The sequence below is a fragment of the Chaetodon auriga genome, chromosome 16, assembly GCF_051107435.1.
Source record: "Chaetodon auriga isolate fChaAug3 chromosome 16, fChaAug3.hap1, whole genome shotgun sequence".
NCBI lineage: Eukaryota > Metazoa > Chordata > Actinopteri > Chaetodontiformes > Chaetodontidae > Chaetodon > Chaetodon auriga.
The window spans coordinates 21,685,120-21,706,430 of NC_135089.1; the positions used below are offsets into that span (position 1 = coordinate 21,685,120).

Below are 21,311 nucleotides of genomic sequence, written 5' to 3' on the forward strand. Positions count from 1 at the left end.
ATTTTTAATGTAACAAGAAGAGACAGGGGACTTTCAGCATTTGTAAGAGAATTCAGCTCCTGCTACAGCTCCAGTTGAGATGGTTGACACTAAAACAAACTATGAAAGCATAAAGAAGAGTCCACCAGAGAATTGGAAAGCAAATAATACACACTGCATTCCAGCATAGAAGGAGATCTCTGATGACTTGACTATTTGGAGCTGAGGCTGAGAGGGGGTGTGTGTCCAGAAAAAAGGACAGCACAGGGTCAATCTAAACAGCCACTTATAAAGCCTAAGTGGGAACAGTGTGCGTGTCTTTGTGTGGAGGAGAGCCTTCCTGAATGTGTGTTCATTTGAACTGGATGTGCAAGATCCATGCAAGTGTGCAACAACTGTGTGCTCTATGTGTGTGTGTGTGTGTTTACAACTAGTGCAGTGCACTTATCCATCTAGCAGTCTATAAACATTCCCAAATGTGTGTGTGTGTGTGTGTGTGTGTGTGTGTGTGTGTGTGTGTGTGTGTGTGTTTATGTGTACGTGCTGAACAGGGAGTTTACAACCCTTTTACAAAACATGAATCACATTGGAAGTGGAATGAAATAACACACTAAGGGAGTGCCAAAGCACAGGTTGAGGCAAAGCACAAACACTGACAAGGCAAGAAGGCACTAAAACAAAATGAAATCCAACATTAACTTTTGAAGAAGGCTAACAAAAGCACATGAGGAGGACAATGGCGGAACACTACTTCTCACACTGGTCACGACCCAGGAAGCCATGAAGGAATCAGGACAATCTGGCAACAGGTATCACTGAGAGCCTTCCTTTTACACTCCGCCCTAATCAGGCTTATGCGTGCCAGGTGGAAAGCTCATTTTTTACACCTATCTTGCATAAGGATGTTAAATGTGGGTTCATATTTCACTTTGACTTTATCAGTCCCTGAAGAAAGCCCACGTTCCTCCAACTCTCCCTCCAGGTGTATCTCACCGTGTATCAACATGTGAATAGTCAATATGTACAAAGCTGCTCAGAGTAAAATGTTTCTAAAGTACATTTAAAAAAAATAAAAAGTGCTTTTTTCTTAGAATTAAGATGAGAAGTGTAGAACTCCACCATTTCTCCATAACAGCGTTTGTTTCGAGGTGTTGAGGAGCACTAATGTGTATGTAGTGGGTTGATCTCAGTCTCAGTCCATCTATTAAACTTAGTGCTATATTCCATGTTTGTACTGCAGATGAGAATACTGTTTGTTTGTGTCACACAAGTGCAGCTGTCTTCCTAGTTTCGCCGCCTTTTCCTCTTTTTCACTCAGGCTTCCCTGTGGTGGACTGATTACTGTTCCTCTCTCTCTCTCTCTCTCTCTCTCTCTCTCTCTCACTCTCTCTCTCCCCTGGCTGTTGATGACTCATTCCACATGTTTTGGGTCTGGATGTTTGTCCTCCAGGAGATTCAGCGTCTCCTTTTCCCTGTCTCGTCATTATATGTCTGCTGTCCTAACTTCTAAAAGTGATTTTTAAAGAATTTAAACTTGAAAAAGACAAATGTATCTAATTACACTCAGTTAATAGTTAAATAAATGCTCATTTAAAACTTGTATGTGAGACTTTACAGTGCAAAGGAGTCTGGTGCTGGTATGAAGTGAAAAGTGTTTTTTTCTGCATTTCCCAACTAAACAACAGAAAAGAAGTTTCTTAGATGAAGAATTCAAATGACTTGCTTTTGTCGAAGCAAGAGACTAGCTTGATTTGTTAGCACATTTTCAATGGTCACTAAGCTCATAATTTAGTTTTCTAAGACCGGACAACTTGAAATTGTGATTTTTACAAAAGTACAGAAGTTATCTTTTTGTCAGTGTACAACATAGGCAGTGAATACCTCTGAAGACACACAGTTCATGCTCTTGGTGATATTGCTGGAAGTTATCAAGGTTTTTGACAGGAGGAGGGGTGATTTTTCTGATTATACATATAAACTTGTGTAATTTAAAAGGGATGGAAGTCTCCATCAGGAACGCTTACTGGAAAAGGCTGGGAGATTTCATCTCTTTGTAAGTAGATGCAATTATCAGAAAATGTAGTTGAACAGTTATTAGATAGTGGAAAAAAAAATGAAAGTTTGTCATTTCTTAGTTGTTGCAGAAAATCAAACAGATTTCGTTTGACAGTGTCTCTGCTTGGGCAGCTTGGACCCTTGGCTATGACCACAGAAAGTGTATTTAGTGTAGAAAATGATATATGTGGAGCTTCTGACATGTATGAATTTGGGCAGTCAGATTGATAAACTCAATATTAACATAACACGAGAAAACAGGGTTCACGAAATATATTTAATTTCAGGGGGTGTGTGTGTTTTTTCCTCCACCCTCCGCAAATTGTGTTCCAATCACCTGTTTGTTGTTTTTTTGTTTTGTTTTTTTGTTTTGTTTGTTATTGTTTGTTATTTTTCCTTTTCCCACTGTTCTCCTTATGCTTTAGAAACACAAGTGTATTCACTGTGCATGTAATGCAACATAGCAAACTAATAGTTAAGTCATTCTTTTGGTTTCAGACCAAAGAAAATCATTTTTGTGTTCAGGGAACTGTGTATGTGTAACGCATAACCTCGTTGTGATTTCTCAGTTTCACCTAATCGCGATGATTAGCGTTTATGACTGTGCGTAAAATCATGTTGGTCTGTGCAGCTGAATAGAAGCTGTATGAAACCGTAGTTCCACAACTCATCATGCAAGATGGAGGGAGGGGCAGGGGATTGCGGAATCCACGTGGAGATGCTTGGGAAACAGCAGAATATAGGGCACGCCTCTACTTTCCAAAACGGTCATACAACTTTGATCAACCTCGAGCTCATTCCTCTCCGCCTTTTCTCGAAAGCCGTGCGCAATGGCAGAGAGGAGAATGAACCCTCTAGTGAAATGGGCACTGATCCTCTTTGTCCTCGTCTCCATCATCCTCAACATCGTCCTGATCAGTATCTTCTCCAGCAGGACGCCCAAATGTACCACTAAGCGTGTCCACCCGCTGCGGGGCAAACACGACGAGCGCAGCCTCGTGTTCGCTGACCTCACCCGGGAGGAATACCTGCGAGTCCAGCAGTACATGCTCAAGCAGAAAGGCTTGGACATATCCACCAACCAGATCACCAAACCATCGGAAAACTTCTTGTTTTTAATAGACCTATCTCTGCCCAAGAAAGCGGACGTGCTGGCTTACTTGGACGGGAAAGGTGCCAAGCCGGCTAGAGAGGCGACAGTGGTGGTCTTCTACGGCGCGCAAGGCTACATTAAGGAATACAAAGTGGGGCCGCTTCCCAACCCAACATACCACAAAGATGTCACAAAGGAGAGGTATAATATGGATCTGCCTATCAATGCGCGCACTGTCACCATCGGGGAATACGTCTTGCTTCACCAGTTTTTTGAGGTTGAAATCTTCTCCAAACTGAAGAAGCTCATGAAAGAGAGCTTCAACATGGGCGAGGACAAGAAGCTGCACGGGTTCGAACAGATGCCCCGCGGATACCGATCCGGGGACAGGAAGACCTGGTTATCTTTCTTGAGGAATATGGATGGCATTTATATCCACCCTGTGGGCTTTGAGGTGCTGGTTAACCATGAGAGCGTAAACCAGGCCGACTGGAGAGTGGAGCGGCTGTTTTATAACGGCCAATACTTCGACACCGTAGAAGAACTTAGACAGAAATATGACAAGGGATCTGTCAAGAAGATAGTTTACAAAGAGTCGCCTGACTATGGTTCACTGAAACCCAGAAAGAAGCCTCTGCAGATCGGCCCGCAGCTGTTTTACGCCGAGGGGAAGCGCTTCAGCGTCAGCAATAACCACGTCCTGTACCTGGACTGGAGCTTCGCCTTCGGACTCAGCTCTCTCACGGGCATGAGGGTTTTTGATGTGCGTTTCAAGGGTGAGAGGATAATCTACGAACTGAGCGTGCAGGAGGCCATAGCGGTGTACGGTTCAGTCACTCCAGGGATGATGCTCACCAAGTTTGTGGAATCAGGCGTCGGGTTGGGGCGCTTCGCGTACGAACTGGCCCGTGGCGTGGATTGTCCCTACGAAGCCACCTACGTGGATACATACCGCTACATTGATGCCCCAGCCCCGGCCAGATATAGGAACTCGATCTGTCTCTTTGAGCACAACATGGGGCAGCCCCTGCGGAGGCACTTCGATGACTTTTACCACCATAATTATGGGGGGATGGGGAACAGCGCCCTGGTGCTCAGGACCATCACAGCTATAGGAAACTATGACTACGTATGGGATTTCATCTTCTACCAGACCGGATCAGTGGAGGCCAAGGTGCACGCCACCGGCTACATCAGCTCGTCTTACTTGGTGAACGGTAGCCTGAAATACGGACACCAGGTGGCGGATAAGGTGCTGGGGAACATCCACACTCACTTCATCAACTTTAAAGTGGACCTGGATGTGTTGGGTGAGTGGCAGCACAACATTTAAAACTGTTTATCTGTGCAGGGCACAGAACACTGAAGAGCAGAGTAATATGGGGAAAAACGTTGTCAAGAGTTAAAAGTTCTGTTAGCACAAAGAGAAGAATCTGATTTCATAATAAACGTTAAGCTATGAAAAAACAATTGATGCATCCATGGCCAAGGGACTTCATGACTACAACCATAGCCAGGATGAATTCAAGGTCCCCACATCACCCACAAAAATTTTAAGCCGACACTATGGTAAGAATTTGTGGGGGGGCAGTAGCAGCTCAACAGCAAGTTCTACCTTGGGCCCTGCAGCAGGTTTATCCATGGCGATGATAGTGTTGCAACAATGCACGCATATTGTGGACTATAAAGCGTATGTCATAGTGAAACAAGGCACCTTTGATTTAACTAAGGGAGATTCTTCATAGAATAAATTTTGGCATTGGCTTCTGACCAGTGATGAGAAATTGGTCAACTGGATTTTCTGTCCCTGCTTGTCCAAAATAAGCACCCAAAGTACTGCTGATTGCCAGAGGGCTGATTCCATTCATTTGATTTCCCATGCAGGTCTAAAGCTTTTTGGATGCTATAGAGTCAAAACTAAATGTTTCTTTGACTGTTATCAGCTGCTGTGACCTCATGGACCACAAATAGATGTGAAAAAGGGCAAGTGATGCCTTTGATGTCCAGGCTTTACAAAGGAACAGGAATGAATCATTATTAATCACAGAACTTGGCTGTGTGTCTGTTGTGGATTGAGCTGAATTTAATGTGGGAATAAATATGCAAAAATATGAATGGTTGAGCAGTGTCTACTTTTCAAGCTACACAATCTGAACATTAAAGCTGTAACACCAAAACATTGAGCTGAATGATGTAAAACACTTTGTAAAGCTGTGGGGAACTTCAGATTTGGTGATAATTCACTGTGGGTTCATCAGAACAAGAACCCCTTTTCACATTACACATAGCCATTAGGTCCACTGTTGACTAATGATATTGAAGGGTGCAGTTTTAAATTCATTCATAAAAAAATAAAGAACCACTTGACATGGATCTATCGGAGCATACAAGTCCAATGCAGCTATTTCATTGCTTGGAAACTACAACAGAAAACAAATATTATTGCAAACATTTTTGCATAATTTCCTCCACAGGGGTGAAGAATGTTTTCCAGACCAAAGACATGGAATTTGTCAATGTGTCGCTGCCATGGATGCCTGATCACTACGCTATGGTCCCTCAGCTCGTGGAGAAGCAACTCAAAACAGAACAGGTCTGGCCTCATCTTCTTTCACTTCTTTGAAATGTTCATTTACATTTAGGTTTCATTTAACCACATTTAAAGGACAGTCAGGAGTCACAGTCATGAGTAGTTCTTTCAGGCTTTGTGAGTGTGGAGAAAGCATGAACAGTTCTCTTCAAAGGCACAGTGTTACTTATTTTTGTAAAGACTGCATGTCTGTGAACAGTGTTATTGGATATTAACTGATTTGTTCCAGTTTTCCAATTTGTATGTGTATGTGTCTTATCCAGATATTGTAAAAGTAACAAGCTATGATTATAAATTATCATTTGTGGTTATTTTGTCCACACGTGCAGACTCATATTCACAACACACGTTGAATTTTAGTAGATTTGGATGCACCTGTTGCTTGCATTTGCATATTCATGAATCCACTGTACATGAGCTTCCCAGCAGCAGCTCTGACAGACAGACAGAGACCAACTGATGAACACAGTGGAATATTTAGCAGCTCACAAGCAAGATAGTTTTTTCAAGAGTGGACTTAACTTCAAACATGATTCCAAATGAATGCTAATGTTGCTCCGTGTCTGCTGGATGTGTAAATAGAAACAACAACTTTATACAATGATAATATACAAGTGTTGTGTTTACAGGTTGTTCCTCTGCCCTCAAATATCCAAAATGCTGCTGCAAGCAGCAAATTATATTACCTCTCCTGGTAATGTCTCTGTCCTATGTAACATACAAACAACAGCAGTCTTGTTGTCCTGTCGTGCTTCTGCACCTACTGTTGTCTTGTCTATGCCGGGACAGTGCGAAACGCAATTTCAATTCCTTTGTATGTTAAGTACATGTGAAGAAATTGACAAATAAAAGTGACTTTGACTTTGACTTTGAACTGCATATTTTGCCTCACATCTTAGCTTGTGGAGGTGAGTGTAGCGAACCCCAGCCAGACAATGGTGAAGCTTACTGATGTTTCACAAGGTATTTATTTATGTTCAGCCGTCAGCCTTGTTTTGAACATGAATTTATTTCTCTGTCCTTAACTCCCTTCCTCATGAAACACCGTAAGAGCTACAGAAAGGATAAACATAACACAAAAAATAAATAATGAACATAAATAAGCTCTTACAAGTGGTGGACAAATATCACCTTTAAACTTTAACTATACATAAAAAAAAGTTAGCCATAATAATGCTGACATTTAACACATTTAGCACTCCTGTCTCGAAAACGTGCCAAAATATTAAGTTAACAGCACCATATAAACATTTAAAATAAGCTAACATTAGTTGGACTGCTACGGCAACAACATACATAAACATGTCACAGTTAGCTAAGTTAAATTCACGTCTCAGAAAAACGTCATAAAAACAATAAAACAACAAGATACCTTGTTCCCATTCCAGCTAGGCGCTTATTAATTATAAACACATGCGTAATCCGTTCTCCTCGACTCTTTCGAGTTCTCGGACCTTTTATCTTGGTTACGTCTCCCTCGTGTAAAAGTGACGCTTCTTATCTGTACACTTCCTGAGTCGGCTGCTCCTCCGCGCCGTGCACTCTGGCCCCAAAAGGGGAACGATAATTGGCTGTGAGACCTCAATCACGCATACGCTGCAACGGCAAGGTCCGCCGGAAAAGCACCAAAATAAAAGGCACGAAACATCAAAAAAAAAAATACACCTTCAAAATAAAAGCATGGAGGGAACGGATATATGACCAGTAACAAAACAAAGGCTTACAAAAAACTGACAAACTGGTCATCAAACCTTTTATAGGGGTCATTTACACTCCCACCAAATCATGAGTAAATAATGGAATGGTATACAGTTTACATTAAGCACGAATTATTTTTAACTGAAAATGACACTCCTCATATAAGAGCTTAAACAACTTATGCAAAGAACAAGTAACCATTATAAGTCTTGTAAGCTTACAAGTTATGGGAGGAGGGTATTATGAAATACAGAGAGAGAGTGTGTGCAAGTCTAATCAGTCTCTAATAGCAGGACTAGCTTCTGGACTGGGCGCTCGACTTCAGACATCTTGTGGAGACGCTCCCCTTTCTTGCCCAGGTCCCTGTCACCAAGGCAGACCTTAACCCTCCTTACTAGTCCGTCTTTATCAGTAGTGGCTTCTGATACTCTGCCCAATCTCCACTCATTCCTGTAGGCATCCTCTCCTTTCATAATGACAACATCTCCAACTTGCAAATTCCTCCTTGGTGTATGCCAACGCTGTCTGAGAGCGATGTTGGCAAGGTATTCTTTTCGCCATCGACTCCAAAACTGTTCGGCCAGATACTGAACATGTCGCCATCTCCTCTTGCCATAAATGTCCTCTCTGACAAACTCACCAGGGGGAGGTAAGGCCTTGACAGTTTTCATGGTCAAGAGATGATTAGGGGTGAGTGGCTCAAGACTATGGGGTTCGCTGAGGTTGTTAACAGTCAGTGGTCGACTATTGACAATTGCCATAGCTTCATAGAGGAAGGCCCGCAGCGAAGCATCATTTAGCCTGCCAGAGGAAAGAGCAAGCGTGGACCTTAGGACGCTTCTCACAGTCCTTATTTGTCTTTCCCAAACCCCTCCAACATGGCTTGAATAGGGTGCATTCATGCAAAAGTCGCATTGTTTCTCAGAAAGAAATGCAGCCAGCCGGTCTGCATCGACTTCCTTAAGAGCTTCCTTGAGCTCATTTTTGGCTCCAACGAAGTTGCTTCCTTGATCGGACTTGATCTGACGAACAGCACCTCGTATGGCAATGAAACATCGAAGGCCATTTATGAGGGCGTCGGTAGACATGTCGTCAAGCATCTCAACATGAACAGCACGGGAGCTAAGGCAAGTGAAGAGAAGACCGTACCTCTTGTTCTCTTTCCTTCCTTGCCTTGTGAAGAATGGGCCGAAGCAGTCCATTCCACAGAATGTGAAGGGAGGTGATGGTTCTACACGTTCAGGGGGTAGATCAGCCATCCTTTGCTCTTCTGTTGGTTTTCGGTGCCGTCTACAGGTGATGCATTGACGGATGTATGATGCTACTGCCCGATTGATTCCTGGAATCCAGTAGCCATGGGACCTGATCTCATTAATGGTGAGGCCTTTGCCTTGATGGTTTATCCCTTTGTGATGATGAGCAATAATCATCTTTGTAATGTGATGATCTTTGGGAATGATTACAGGGTGCTTGACGGAGTTGGGAAGAGAGGAGTTACACAGCCTTCCTCCCACCCTGAGGACACAATCTTTATCAAGAAAGGCATCAAGAGAGTGTAGTGGATTGTGAGATGGTAGGGTGTCACCTTTGCTTAGCAATTTCAACTCTTCTTGATACACATTTTTCTGAAGGTCTTTGATTATGCAGCGTTCTGCATCTTCTCGTTCTGTTACAGTGGTGAGGTTGTTCGATTTGTTGTTGCTGATGCGCCTTAAAATGCGTGCAACTTGGACAAACGATCAACCAGGCTTACTCGTTCTGTAGTTCTTGTGTTGAGTGCTAGAGCACTTCTGACCTCTGGATCTCCAATTGTCAACTCTGGGATTTCATCTGCTGGCAGCTTAATTTCCTTGTTCCACAAGAACTTGGGTCCAGTAAGCCAGGTGGATGACAGGAGCTCATTTGGACTCAGGCCCCTGGAAGCGTGGTCAGCAGGATTTTCATTGGTTGGAACGTGTCTCCATTGTTGAGGGGCTGAGCTGAGGTGAATCTTCTGAACGCGGTTAGCCACAAAGGTGTGGAATCGCCGTGCTTCATTTTTAATGTATCCCAAGACCACCTTAGAGTCGGTCCAGAAAAACTCCTCAGTTACAGCAGCTCCAAGTTCCTCCTTGAGCATGTTGCTCATCTTGACAGAAACAACTGCAGCTGCCAATTCCAACCTTGGGACAGTTGTGACTTTTGATGATGAGACACGTGATTTTCCTACAACTAGGGCACAGTGAACATCTCCATCTTCATTTTGTAGCCTCAAGTAGGAACACTGACCATAGCCCTTCAAGCTAGCATCCGAGAAATGATGTAGCTCTATTTTCAAGACCCTTCCAAATCCAGCAGGTGAGTAAGTGCGTGGTATGGTGATATTATCTAATTGGGTTAGATCACTTCTCCACTGTTTCCATTTTGGTTGAAGCTCATCAGGGAGAGGATCATCCCAACCCGTGCCTCGCCTACACATCTCCTGAAGAATGATCTTTGCTTTGAGCAGAACTGGTGCCACAAGCCCAAGGGGATCAAACAAGGAGGCAACTGTAGACAGAATGCCACGGCGTATAGCAGGCTGATCCTTGAGGCTGACACAAATCTGGAAATGGTCAGAATCCACATCCCACTGTATCCCAAGTGCTCTCTCAAGCGGTAGATCATTGAATGAGAGATCCATATTCTTCACATTGGTTGCCCGTTCAGAAGGTGGTATGCTCTCTAAGACATCTCTGTCATTTGACACAAACTTGTGCAGTCGGAGACCACCCGTGGTACAGAGTTCACGAGCTTCTCTAGCAAGCTGAATGGCGTCTTCAGTGCTTTCCACACTTGCAAGCCCATCGTCGACATAGAAATCTCTTATGATAAACTGTGAGCCTTTAGGGTAAAGGTCACTGTTCTCCTTTGCGAGATGTTTCAGCCCGAAGTTTGCACATCCAGGTGAAGAGGCTGCACCAAAGAGATGCATCTTCATGCGGAACTCACTAGGTGATGAGTTCAAGTCTCCTTTCTTCCACCAAAGAAAGCACAGGTAGTTGCGGTCAGCCTCATCCACATGAAACTGATGGAACATTTTTTCAATGTCACACATCAATGCAACAGGGTGCTGACGAAAGCGAATGAGAACTCCGCTCAAGTTGTTCAGCATGTCAGGCCCTGAGAGGAGGTGGTCATTTAAACTGGTTCCTTTGTGTCTGGCAGAGCAATCGAACACAACGCGAAGCTTATCTGGCTTCTTTGCATGCTGAACACCGTGATGAGGGATGTACCATCTCTCACCTTCACTTCCACCGTCCTCGATCTGCTCTGCATCTCCCCTTTCAATGACCTCTTCCATGAATCTGACGTACTGCTCCTTATACCTTTCATCCCGCTGCAGTTTTCTTTTGAGGTGGTTGAGGCGTATCATAGCTGAGCTTTTGTTGTCAGGCAAGCTGGGCCTGTTTTTGAAGGGCAGAGGCATTTCGTAGTGGCCGTGTGTGTTTTTCCGTATGCCCTCTTTCAGCTTGTTGAGGAAAATGATGTCATCTTGTGACACTGTTTTACTGTCTTCGCTGCCATCCTTGAAATCAGATTCTAGAATGCGAATAGCATCAGCAGGAGTTGCTGGAGGTAGCTCTTTAACTGTGATTCTGTGACACAGACGACTTGTGCTCTGCAAATCATGGGTTTGAGATGAGCGACCCACAATGCTCCATCCTAAATCCGTCCGTACAGCATACGGTTCCTCATCTCCTCCTAGAATGACTTGCCTTGGTGCCATGGCTCTAGAGCAGTTGTAGCCTATGAGAAGCCCTACCTCACAGTCCTTCAGTGGTTGGATCTCGTCTGCTATTTCTCTGAGATGACGCCATTGCTTGGCTGTCTCACAGGTGGGAATGTGAGCACGATTCGCAGGTATGCAGTCCTTTGTGTAGGTAACTGGAAGATCAACCTGAATGACAGAACTGTATCCTCTTACGCGAAGGCCAAAAACACTATTGCTTGGGAGAACTGTGTTCGTTCCACTCATGGTCGTCAACTTCAACTTCACTGGATGCCTTTCAGCATTTAGACTGTCACTCACTTCTTGGGCGATAAATGTAGTATCACTCTGAGTGTCCAGTAGGGCATAGACAAGTTTCTCTGTAGTTGGACTGTTTTTAGATGACACCCACACTGGCATCACCATCGATGTGCAGGATGAGCCTTCACCTGCTACACTGAGTGACGTTGCAGCAGCGCCTTGATTTGGTCCCATCTCTGAGGAAGACTTTTCTTTTTTGTAGTTGTAGTCATGAAGGACTGTAGGGTGCTTTCCTTTGCAGTTTTCACAGAAGAGACGATGACGACACTCCCTTGCACTATGGCCAGATTTTAGGCATCCATAGCAGAGTTTCTTCTCCCTTATGTAGTTCCGTCGCTCTACCAACGACATCTCAATGAACTTAGGACATGCATGAAGCTGGTGCCTATTATCCTGACAAATAATGCATGGACTCTTAACCTTTCTCTGGTCTGACCTTTGGTTCACGGTGTCTGTAGCTGTGTGAGTAGTGAGAACACTGGCCTTGTTTCTCTTTGTGTCTCGAGGACCTTTCTTCTCTGTGTTAGAGTCTGATGAGCGAAGTGCGTAGAGGGACGTAATTGGATTGCAGGCAATCTCAGCTTCAGCTGAAACAAATGATGCAAAGTCCTTGAAACTTGGGAATTCTTGCTTCTCGTTCAGGCTTTGTGTGACTTGTCTGTTCCAGCGCGAAGCTGCCCAGTCTGGTAGTTTATGGATGAGCTTCTGGTTCTCCTCACAGTCATTTAATATGTTGAGACCTTTAACATGAGGCATGGCATCTTGACAGGCATTCAGAAAATCAGAGAAGTTTCTGAGCCCTTCAGCATCCTTAGGTTGAATCCTTGGCCAATTAGTCAGCTTCTCTCTGAATGCTCTCTGAATGGTGAATGGCTGGCCAAAGCGATGGTTTAGTTTGTTCCAGGCATCCTGGTAGGCTTCATCATCGTTTCGGAAGAAGGTACCATCTAGCACCTGGCGTGCAGGGCCACCGACGTATTTCTTTAGATAGTAAAGTTTTTCAGCTGGAGTGATAGCCCTTTGGTCAATGAGTGAGGTAAATGCTGCCTTCCATTCTGTGAATCGTATTGGATCACCATTGAAGACACTGGGCTCTGGAACAGGGAGTCTATTCAAGGCTATGCTGTCTTGAAAGACCTGAGCAAAAGAGGAAATGTCTGTATGAGAGGGTGTTACAACAGGTGATAGCGGGCCTGCAGTTACAGGCAGCTTCTTGGTCTCCTTGTCCTTTTCGTCATCAATGCAGTCAGCAGCTTCACGTTCTGTGTCCTTATTATACACCTTCAACTTGGCTTTAGCTGCTCGCACTTCCTTTTCTGCCTGTAGTCGTTCCAATTCATGCCTTTGTGCTTCTAGGGCTTTCCGTTGTTGCTCCTCTAGCTTTCTAATCACTTCCCTTTGTTTTTCTTCCGCTATCATCATCTCATAATTAGTTTCCTTCACCGCTAGTTCGGCTGCTGCATCCGCACGCTTGGCTGCCATAGATGAAGCTACGTAGTGGTGGTCAGACTTACCATGACTGTTCAAGGAAGCAGCAGATCCATAGACAGACCGTGCATAGTCACGGTGGAGTAGTTCATGAAGGCGACGTTTTTCTTGGTCTTCATTAAACTCATCTTCATCGTCTATTGCTCTACCGTGGGCAATGATGATGATTTCTGTGGTAACTGATTCACAAGTATCAACTCGTCTTCTTACATCAGTGGAAGGTGTGGCAAGATCTCTGATTTCAAAATACATGTTCATTATGTGATCCTTAGCCTTCTTAAGATCTTCAATGAGAGGCCAGAGTTCACTCTCTGCCATGTATGACTTAAGTTGATTTCTTGCTTTGCGTACACTAACCTTCCATTGCTCGTACATGGAGAGCAGCCTTTTCATCTTCTTCTTGGCCTCTTCCATTTGTAGTACACGCATCTTCTCTGTAGGGTTCCGTGCACGTTCGGAGCGTCGAAGACATGCAGGTGGGTCATCAAGTTTACCTCGGATATCAGTCTGACTTTCTTGTCTCGTATCATTCAGGTGTGTTTTCTCAGGAGCATCTGCCACTGCACAGTGCTCACTCTGAAGATCTTGAACTTCAGACTGGGAACTGTCTATCTGCTCCTCTGTTTCCCTGATGTGACCTGACTCTGACATTATTGACTCAGATTCTGAATTATCAAGTCAGAAGAAAATGTTAGCAGATATGATCAAACCTTACAATGAACAGCATGAACACAAAATTTGGACGCTCGGTACAATTAACTAGCACAGTTGCATTAATGTGCAGGCATTCAAATAACCGCAAGTGTTCAGGTAAGTGCACAATAAGCACAGTTTTGAAATGCAATTTGGAGTACTTGAAATGCAAAACACAGAATATCAGAGTATGAGTACAAAACAACTAACAAGTGTAAACACTCAAATAAGTGTAAATGTCCAGGTAAGTACCATAATAAAGACAATTTTCAGCTTGAAATGCAGAGTCCAAAAAAAAGCAAAATGTCCTTAAGTATAAGGAGTCCACAAGAATGTCCCTTTATATGTAGAGGTATCAACAGTTTCTTTCCTTGATGTAGATGAGCAGATGAGTGCTAAATGTTCACTGGTTCAGTTTAAGAGTTGCTCACCTTACCCACAGTTCTGCATCAATGTCAGTGAGTGTGACCGTACTTGACCATTGCACCGAGTTCATGAGACCGCTGCCCAGGTTGCCGAAGTGGATCATGCACTGATATGCCAGAACATCTGCTACTCGATGAATCCATGTTGACGGCATGTGGCGATGAAGCAGCAGCACCAGGCGTACAGTGAAGACCCTCCGTCATGGACCGTCATGGAGGCAACAAGTCATCAGAACGGTGTGGTTCAAGCTCTTACTGTAGCGAACCCCAGCCAGACAATGGTGAAGCTTACTGATGTTTCACAAGGTATTTATTTATGTTCAGCCGTCAGCCTTGTTTTGAACATAAATTTATTTCTCTGTCCTTAACTCCCTTCCTCATGAAACACCGTAAGAGCTACAGAAAGGATAAACATAACACAAAAAATAAATAATGAACATAAATAAGCTCTTACAAGTGGTGGACAAATATCACCTTTAAACTTTAACTATACATAAAAAAAGTTAGCCATAATAATGCTGACATTTAACACATTTAGCACTCCTGTCTCGAAAACGTGCCAAAATATTAAGTTAACAGCACCATATAAACATTTAAAATAAGCTAACATTAGTTGGACTGCTACGGCAACAACATACATAAACATGTCACAGTTAGCTAAGTTAAATTCACGTCTCAGAAAAACGTCATAAAAACAATAAAACAACAAGATACCTTGTTCCCATTCCAGCTAGGCGCTTATTAATTATAAACACATGCGTAATCCGTTCTCCTCGACCCTTTCGAGTTCTCGGACCTTTTATCTTGGCTACGTCTCCCTCGTGTAAAAGTGACGCTTCTTATCTGTACACTTCCTGAGTCGGCTGCTCCTCCGCGCCGTGCACTCTGGCCCCAAAAGGGGAACGATAATTGGCTGAGAGACCTCAATCACGTATACACTGCAACGGCAAGGTCCGCCGGAAAGGCACCAAAATAAAAGGCACGAAACATCAAAAAAAAAAATACACCTTCAAAATAAAAGCATGGAGGGAACGGATATATGACCAGTAACAAAACAAAGGCTTACAAAAAACTGACAAACTGGGGCCCGTTTCACAAAGGAGGTTCAACAAACTCCGAGTCTAATCCTGAACCTTGAGTTGATCTAGCCTGAGATAGGAAACTCCGAGTTTCCGGTTTCAGAACAGGTGATTTGAGTTAGTTCAGTCAACTCAGAGTAGGTTAACTCAGGGTTAAGCGCGTGCACCACGACTATAAAAAGCCAACATCAATGGAGCCCCGATTCGACGAGTCACCATGGCGACGGGGAAGAGGAGGGCTGCGTTTTTTACCCCACTGGAACTCGAACTCTTAATGCGCTCATACGACGAATTTGAGCATGTTTTTAGAAAAAAGTGTAACACCGCTGCAGCTGCAAAAGAGAGGGAGGCGGCGTGGGGGAACATTGCTGCTCGGGTCAATGCGTAAGTTTAAATGTAGTCCTTTGCAATCACAATAATATTACAGGGGAAAACTGCTTGAATGGTAGCTCATTAATTTATTTCATGTAGGTGCAATCCCGCGGGGGAGAAGTGCACTTGGTAGCAGCTCAAGATGAAACATAAAAACATTGTTCAAACAGGTAAGACACGGCATAATTTAATGGGGGTACCTCATTTTGATCATGTGTTACATTTTAAAGTAAATATTAAGTGGCTGTTTGACTGTGCAGTTGTTTTATCACCAACATAATGCTGCGCAAAGAAACGCAGCGCAACACACAATATCTGCTGGGATGTGAGAGCATGACTCCGGCTGGTAATGTTGCAAATGTAAGGACGGATTAGGTTGTGTATGTAGATGATGGACTGTGATGTGAAACGGTACCGTTCAAAAACATAATTGTCTGGAAATGCCAGAACATCTATGCGCGGTCTGATAACCATCTCCCGACGAATATTTAATTCCCTGCGCAGTAATGCTGCACCTTCATCCACGGGATCGTTGTCAAAAGGACATGCCATGTTAGTGAAAAAAAGTGCCTACTGACTGATTTTTTTAAATAACAGACGGCAGAACTATGTTATCCCAAAACTCGCCTGCTGACGAATGAATGAGGAAATCAAATACCGTGTGCGGAGAGGGCGGAGACAGAGAGAAACTCGAGGTTCATTGAGAAAAACCTGGTCCCGACCAGGTTAGGTTCATAGAGTCTGTTACTATGGTAACTGAACGAGAGCTTAAGTTACCCCTCTCTGTGAAACAGGCTAGAGTTACCCCTCTTTCTCTGGTTTGAGTTACCTCCCTTTGTGAAACGGAAAACTCAGAGTTTCCTTCATTTCAGGCTTAACAAACTCGGAGTTTTCACTAAACCTGCTTTGTGAAACGGGCCCCAGGTCATCAAACCTTTTATAGGGGCCATTTACAGTGAGTGACCAAACACATTTCTACCAGGGAAAAGTTTACTGCTGACACCAGTTTGCAGGGTGAATAGGTAATTGGGCAGTCAACTGCAGCACATTAAAAACCATGTAAACATAGCTGCATGTTTTCTCAGCCAGTTTTGATGCTGGTGTCACACTGTCTGCCTGCTACAGCACAAACTTGTTTACTTCCTCCCTCTGCTCCGTTGTGGTTCCCTGTCGGCTCCACTGTTAATCAAGCACAGACATCAACATGCTCCCTCAGAGGCTGAAAGAAAAAGGAACTTTTCTCATATTTAGTCAAAGACCTTTATACCTTGCGTAAAAATGCTAATAAAAAAAAAAACATTTTGCCATTGTTTTTTTATTGCAAAAGGTATTTATTGTAATTTCAGTTGGACTGCAATTAATCAGTCATTTAAGATGCACAACTGGTTATGTTCTATTATTGTGGTAATATTGCAGGATATCAGGTACCACAGCATGTGGTACCAGTAGAGGGAGATCAGCATAGCCTACAATGTCACGTGACGCTATCACAACTTTTTCAGCAGCTGCCACAGCTCTAAGGCATGTAGGGAGTCCTGCAGCAACTGAGTCAAGTTTTGATGAGAAATAGGCTACAGGTCTCTGTCTTCCCCCATGGTCGTGTCAGTACAATAGCACTATTAAACAGGCAAGAATCTCTCACTTCGCAAAACTAATCTCCGACCACAAAAATAATCCCAAATTTCTCTTCTCCACCATTGATCTTTTAACAAACACTAATTGTAACAGATCTTATATGACAATAACAAATACCCTGTGCGAAGACTTTGCAGACCACTTCAGGTACAAAATTGATAACATCAGATCCAGTCTTTTATCTCAACAGGTTTTAACTACCAACATGTCTGGATCACAGGTTCTACCTGAGGAAACACTGGAGAGTTTTGCCCTGGTTGATGCGAGGACACTTGGTCGAGTTTTCTCCCAGGTAAACCCTACAACCTGCCTTTTAGATCCAATTCCCACACCGTTTTTTAAAACACTCTATGGATTCTTTGAGGAACAGCTGTTATACATGGTGAATTGCTCTCTTCAGACGGGTGTCTTCCCCACCTCCTTTAAAACAGCGGTGGTGAGGCCCCTTCTGAAGAAGAGCAATTCAGACCCCAACATTTTAAATAACTACCGACCTGTATCCAACTTACCTTTTTTAAGTAAAATTTTAGAAAAACTTGTTTTTAACCAAGTAAATGACTTTTTAAACAAAAATAACATTTTAGAAAGGCATCAGTCTGGTTTTAGGATGAACCACAGTACCGAGACAGCCCTCTTAAAGATTTTAAACGATATCAGGTCCAACTTGGATAACCACAAGCTCACAGTCTTGGTACTACTGGATCTAACCGCTGCCTTCGATACAGTAGACCATCGCATTTTATTAGACAGGCTGAGGCACCTGGTCGGCCTCTCAGGTACTGCTTTTAACTGGTTCGTCTCATACCTCACTGACCGACACTTCTTTGTAAGTTGGGATACATGTTCCTCAAGAACCCATGAGATCAAGTGTGGGGTTCCCCAGGGGTCAATTTTAGGTCCAACTCTTTTTAATCTGTACATGCTACCCCTGGGGGACGTCATCAGGAGGCACGGCATCAGCTTCCATAGTTATGCTGATGATACGCAACTGTACATTGCCGTGTCTCCTGATGACACAGGGCCAATTGATGCCCTTTTTAACTGCATTTTAGACATAAAGTCATGGATGGCAGAAAATTTCCTTCAGCTAAACCAGGACAAAACAGAGGTCTTAGTCATTGGTCCTGAAGGCCAGAGAGAGAAACTTTTACCTAAACTACAAGATCTTAAACCAACACATTGTGTAAAAAATCTGGGCGTGATTTTTGACTCTGAGCTTACTTTTATTCCACACATCAAAAACATAACAAAGATAGGTTTTTACCATCTCAAGAATATAGCCAGAGTTCGCCCGTTTCTCTCTCAGGCCAGCACGGAGGTGCTGATGCATGCTTTTATCTCCTGTCGCTTAGATTACTGTAATGCCCTGCTTTCTGGTCTTCCTAAAAAGAGTATCTCCAACCTTCAATTGCTACAGAATTCAGCCGCACGAGTGCTGACGAGGACCAGAGGGCGGGAGCACATTACGCCAGTTTTAAAATCGCTGCATTGGCTCCCCGTGCATTTCAGGATAGATTTTAAGGTTCTTTTATTAGTTTTTAAATGTCTTAATGGTCTTGCGCCTTCTTATTTATCTGACCTACTGTTACCCTACCAACCCTCGCGGACCCTGAGGTCCTCCGGTACTGGCCTCTTAACCATACCAAAAGTAAGAACTAAAACACACGGGGAGGCGGCCTTTAGTTATTATGGACCCCGATTGTGGAACAGCCTGCCGGAGAGCCTCAGTGTCGCAGAGACTGTTGATGTTTTTAAAAAGAGGCTCAAGACCCACCTTTTTAATCAGGCTTTCAATTGATTTGTTTGATTTATCTTATTCCTTTAATCACGTTTCTTAGCATGTCTATCTTTGTTATTTTAGTTGCATGTTTTAACAACATGTTTAATTTGCTATTTATTTCATTTACTCATTTTATTTAATTTTATGTTTATGTCTTAGTCCCTTGGTTTTTAGCTCCAGTGTTTCCTCATGGGGGTCCTTGGTTTTTAGGTCAAGCGTTTCCTCATGGGGGCCCCCCTCACTGGGAAATGCTTCTGGCCCACTGATGGGGGCGCTGCTGAGGGGACGGCTCTGGCCTGGATGGCTGGAGACCTCCGCACCTTGGTGTGGGGCCTTCTGTCTGCCTGGGTCGGGGTGGTCTCGGGCGGCGCCCCCCGGTCATGAGCCGGGGGCCCTCTCAGTGTGGATGGCCCCCACAGGTGGCTTACTACTTATCTTATCCGTATGGGTGCGTGTGTGTCTGTGTGTGTGTTTCTGTATGTGGTTATGGGGGCGGGAGGGCTGGGTCTTCTTCTCTGTCATTTTTAGCCTCTGTGAGGCACTTTGTGTTGCTTTTTAAGTATGAAAAGTGCCATATAAATAAATAAAGTTTGAAGTTTGAAGTTTGAAGTATTGAAGTCATATACCGACCCCGTTCATCAACAGTCTGTGTAAATGGTTTGGTGCAATCTGGAAGGCCTAATGACGGAGGAGATTGCAATGCCAATTTCAAGTCCACAAAGGCTTTTACTGCATTTGGAAATCTGTTTCTGGAATGATCTCAACAGTCCTTAGTGCAGTGACTACAGTAGAAAATCTTTTTCGGTGCAGGTGGAAATCCACATCAGGATCTGATGTTTTTTCCCACTCGGAGGTCTCAATGTATGCTTTTATCGCTGATATTTTCCCCATGTCCAGTCTTAGAGGGAAAGCTATTCTGATTCTATCACAGAGCTCAGTCACTGTTTGTCTATATTGAATGTTTGCTTCATTTGTCCATGTCAGGTGAGCCAATCTTTGATCTTCTATAGGGAAAATTCCAGCTAATTTTGTCTATTTGTTCCCCATTTAGATCATGAGCAGTCGCTTCAGTTCACTGGTAGAGGGTCTGAATTGTTGGCAGAAGATGTGTTGTGTTGCAAACTCATCTCCCCAATTTTGGACTGAGGGGAGGTGAGTAGCGGCTTCTTGCATGTCGTTGTATGTCCATGGGCTGAAGGTTAGCTGAGAGTTTCCGTCTCCTCCAGCTACTTCAACCATCAGTGCAATTAACACAGGGTCTGAGTGCGCAATGGAGTCTGTTAACTTGAAAATGGTGCCTTGTCATGGAGGGGTGTATGGTGCGTGGTGTGCAGTACTTGGTAGCATAAGGTGGAGGTCTCTCTCTTTCCACTCTCGGGTGAGGTATTGGTTTCTCAGGCCGTGATGATGTGGCTTGGGCTGTGGCTATAGTTGTTTATGGAGCAAGTCCAGATCAGGATCTAGTTTGAGGCACTGAGATGCAGAGGTTAGTGTAGCTTTCCCTGCCTTTTGCTTTGTGTCCCTGATGTTGGCATCAGCAAGCCAACAAGCATAAGCTTCCCAATTTGCTTGAAACAGTTTTCCTTTTTTCTTTTGCTTTGTCTGACTGATTTTTTCCTTTCCTGTTAGTTGGATTTTCAAGTTTTCTAATTGTTTTAGGCTAAAACTGGCAGTACATGGGAACCCACACTCCTGAACCCAGATTCTAATTTGGTCAGTACTTTGTTCGCCATATTTTGTGATCATAACACGAATATTGGGAGAACACATCAGAGGTGCATTTTCAGGTGCTTTATCTTTACTGCTGTTGGAACCCATTGTTGAAAAGAAAAAGGAGAAGAAGAAGAAGAAGAAGAAGAGAGAGAAAAAATTGTTTTAGATTTTTAGTTTCTTCTTCTCTTTAGGTGGATTTGTAAGGACCTTGGATTTTATTTTTATTTATTACCACCTCAACTAATCAAGTGTAGATATTTACTGTTAGTTTTTATTTACTGTTAAAAGTTTTTTTTTTCTTTTAACCTTAATTTCGTTATTTTTACTAAACTGCCCACTTTTTTTTTGCTAGTGAGAGTGTAATGTAAAAATATTCTGTCCCCCTGTGTTGTTAGAACTGCAAACCTAAAACTAAACAATTGTTGATGTTGTTGATGGTAACATTCAAAGCTTTATCAATGTGCACAAGGGATGCCCTCTATGAGTCACAGACCCGAAGCTCCCTTGATCCTACAGTGGTTTCCAAAGTCTGCCCTGTTAATATGTCGATTACAACACACCCCAGGTGGTGAGGATCTTTTACTGTTTCTGAATTCACTCACCAGAAAGACACGGTTGTGTGCCAGAAAAGTTCTCTGGATCACACCAGTTAGTGGGCAT

The 21,311-nt window shown here is 43.5% G+C and overlaps 1 protein-coding gene across 2 annotated transcripts in view; it reads left to right on the forward strand.

Moving 5' to 3' along the window:
• Positions 1-2,832: 2,832 nt before the first annotated feature.
• Positions 2,833-21,311, forward strand: part of LOC143334430 (primary amine oxidase, liver isozyme-like) — a 28,718-nt gene continuing 10,239 nt past the window's right edge. For both annotated transcript variants that reach the window (XM_076753234.1, XM_076753232.1), the window contains exons 1-2: positions 2,833-4,437; positions 5,602-5,720. In XM_076753234.1, the coding sequence (XP_076609349.1) occupies positions 2,865-4,437; positions 5,602-5,720 (1,692 nt within the window). In that variant the 5' untranslated portion in view covers positions 2,833-2,864. The remainder of the gene's footprint in view (positions 4,438-5,601; positions 5,721-21,311) is intronic.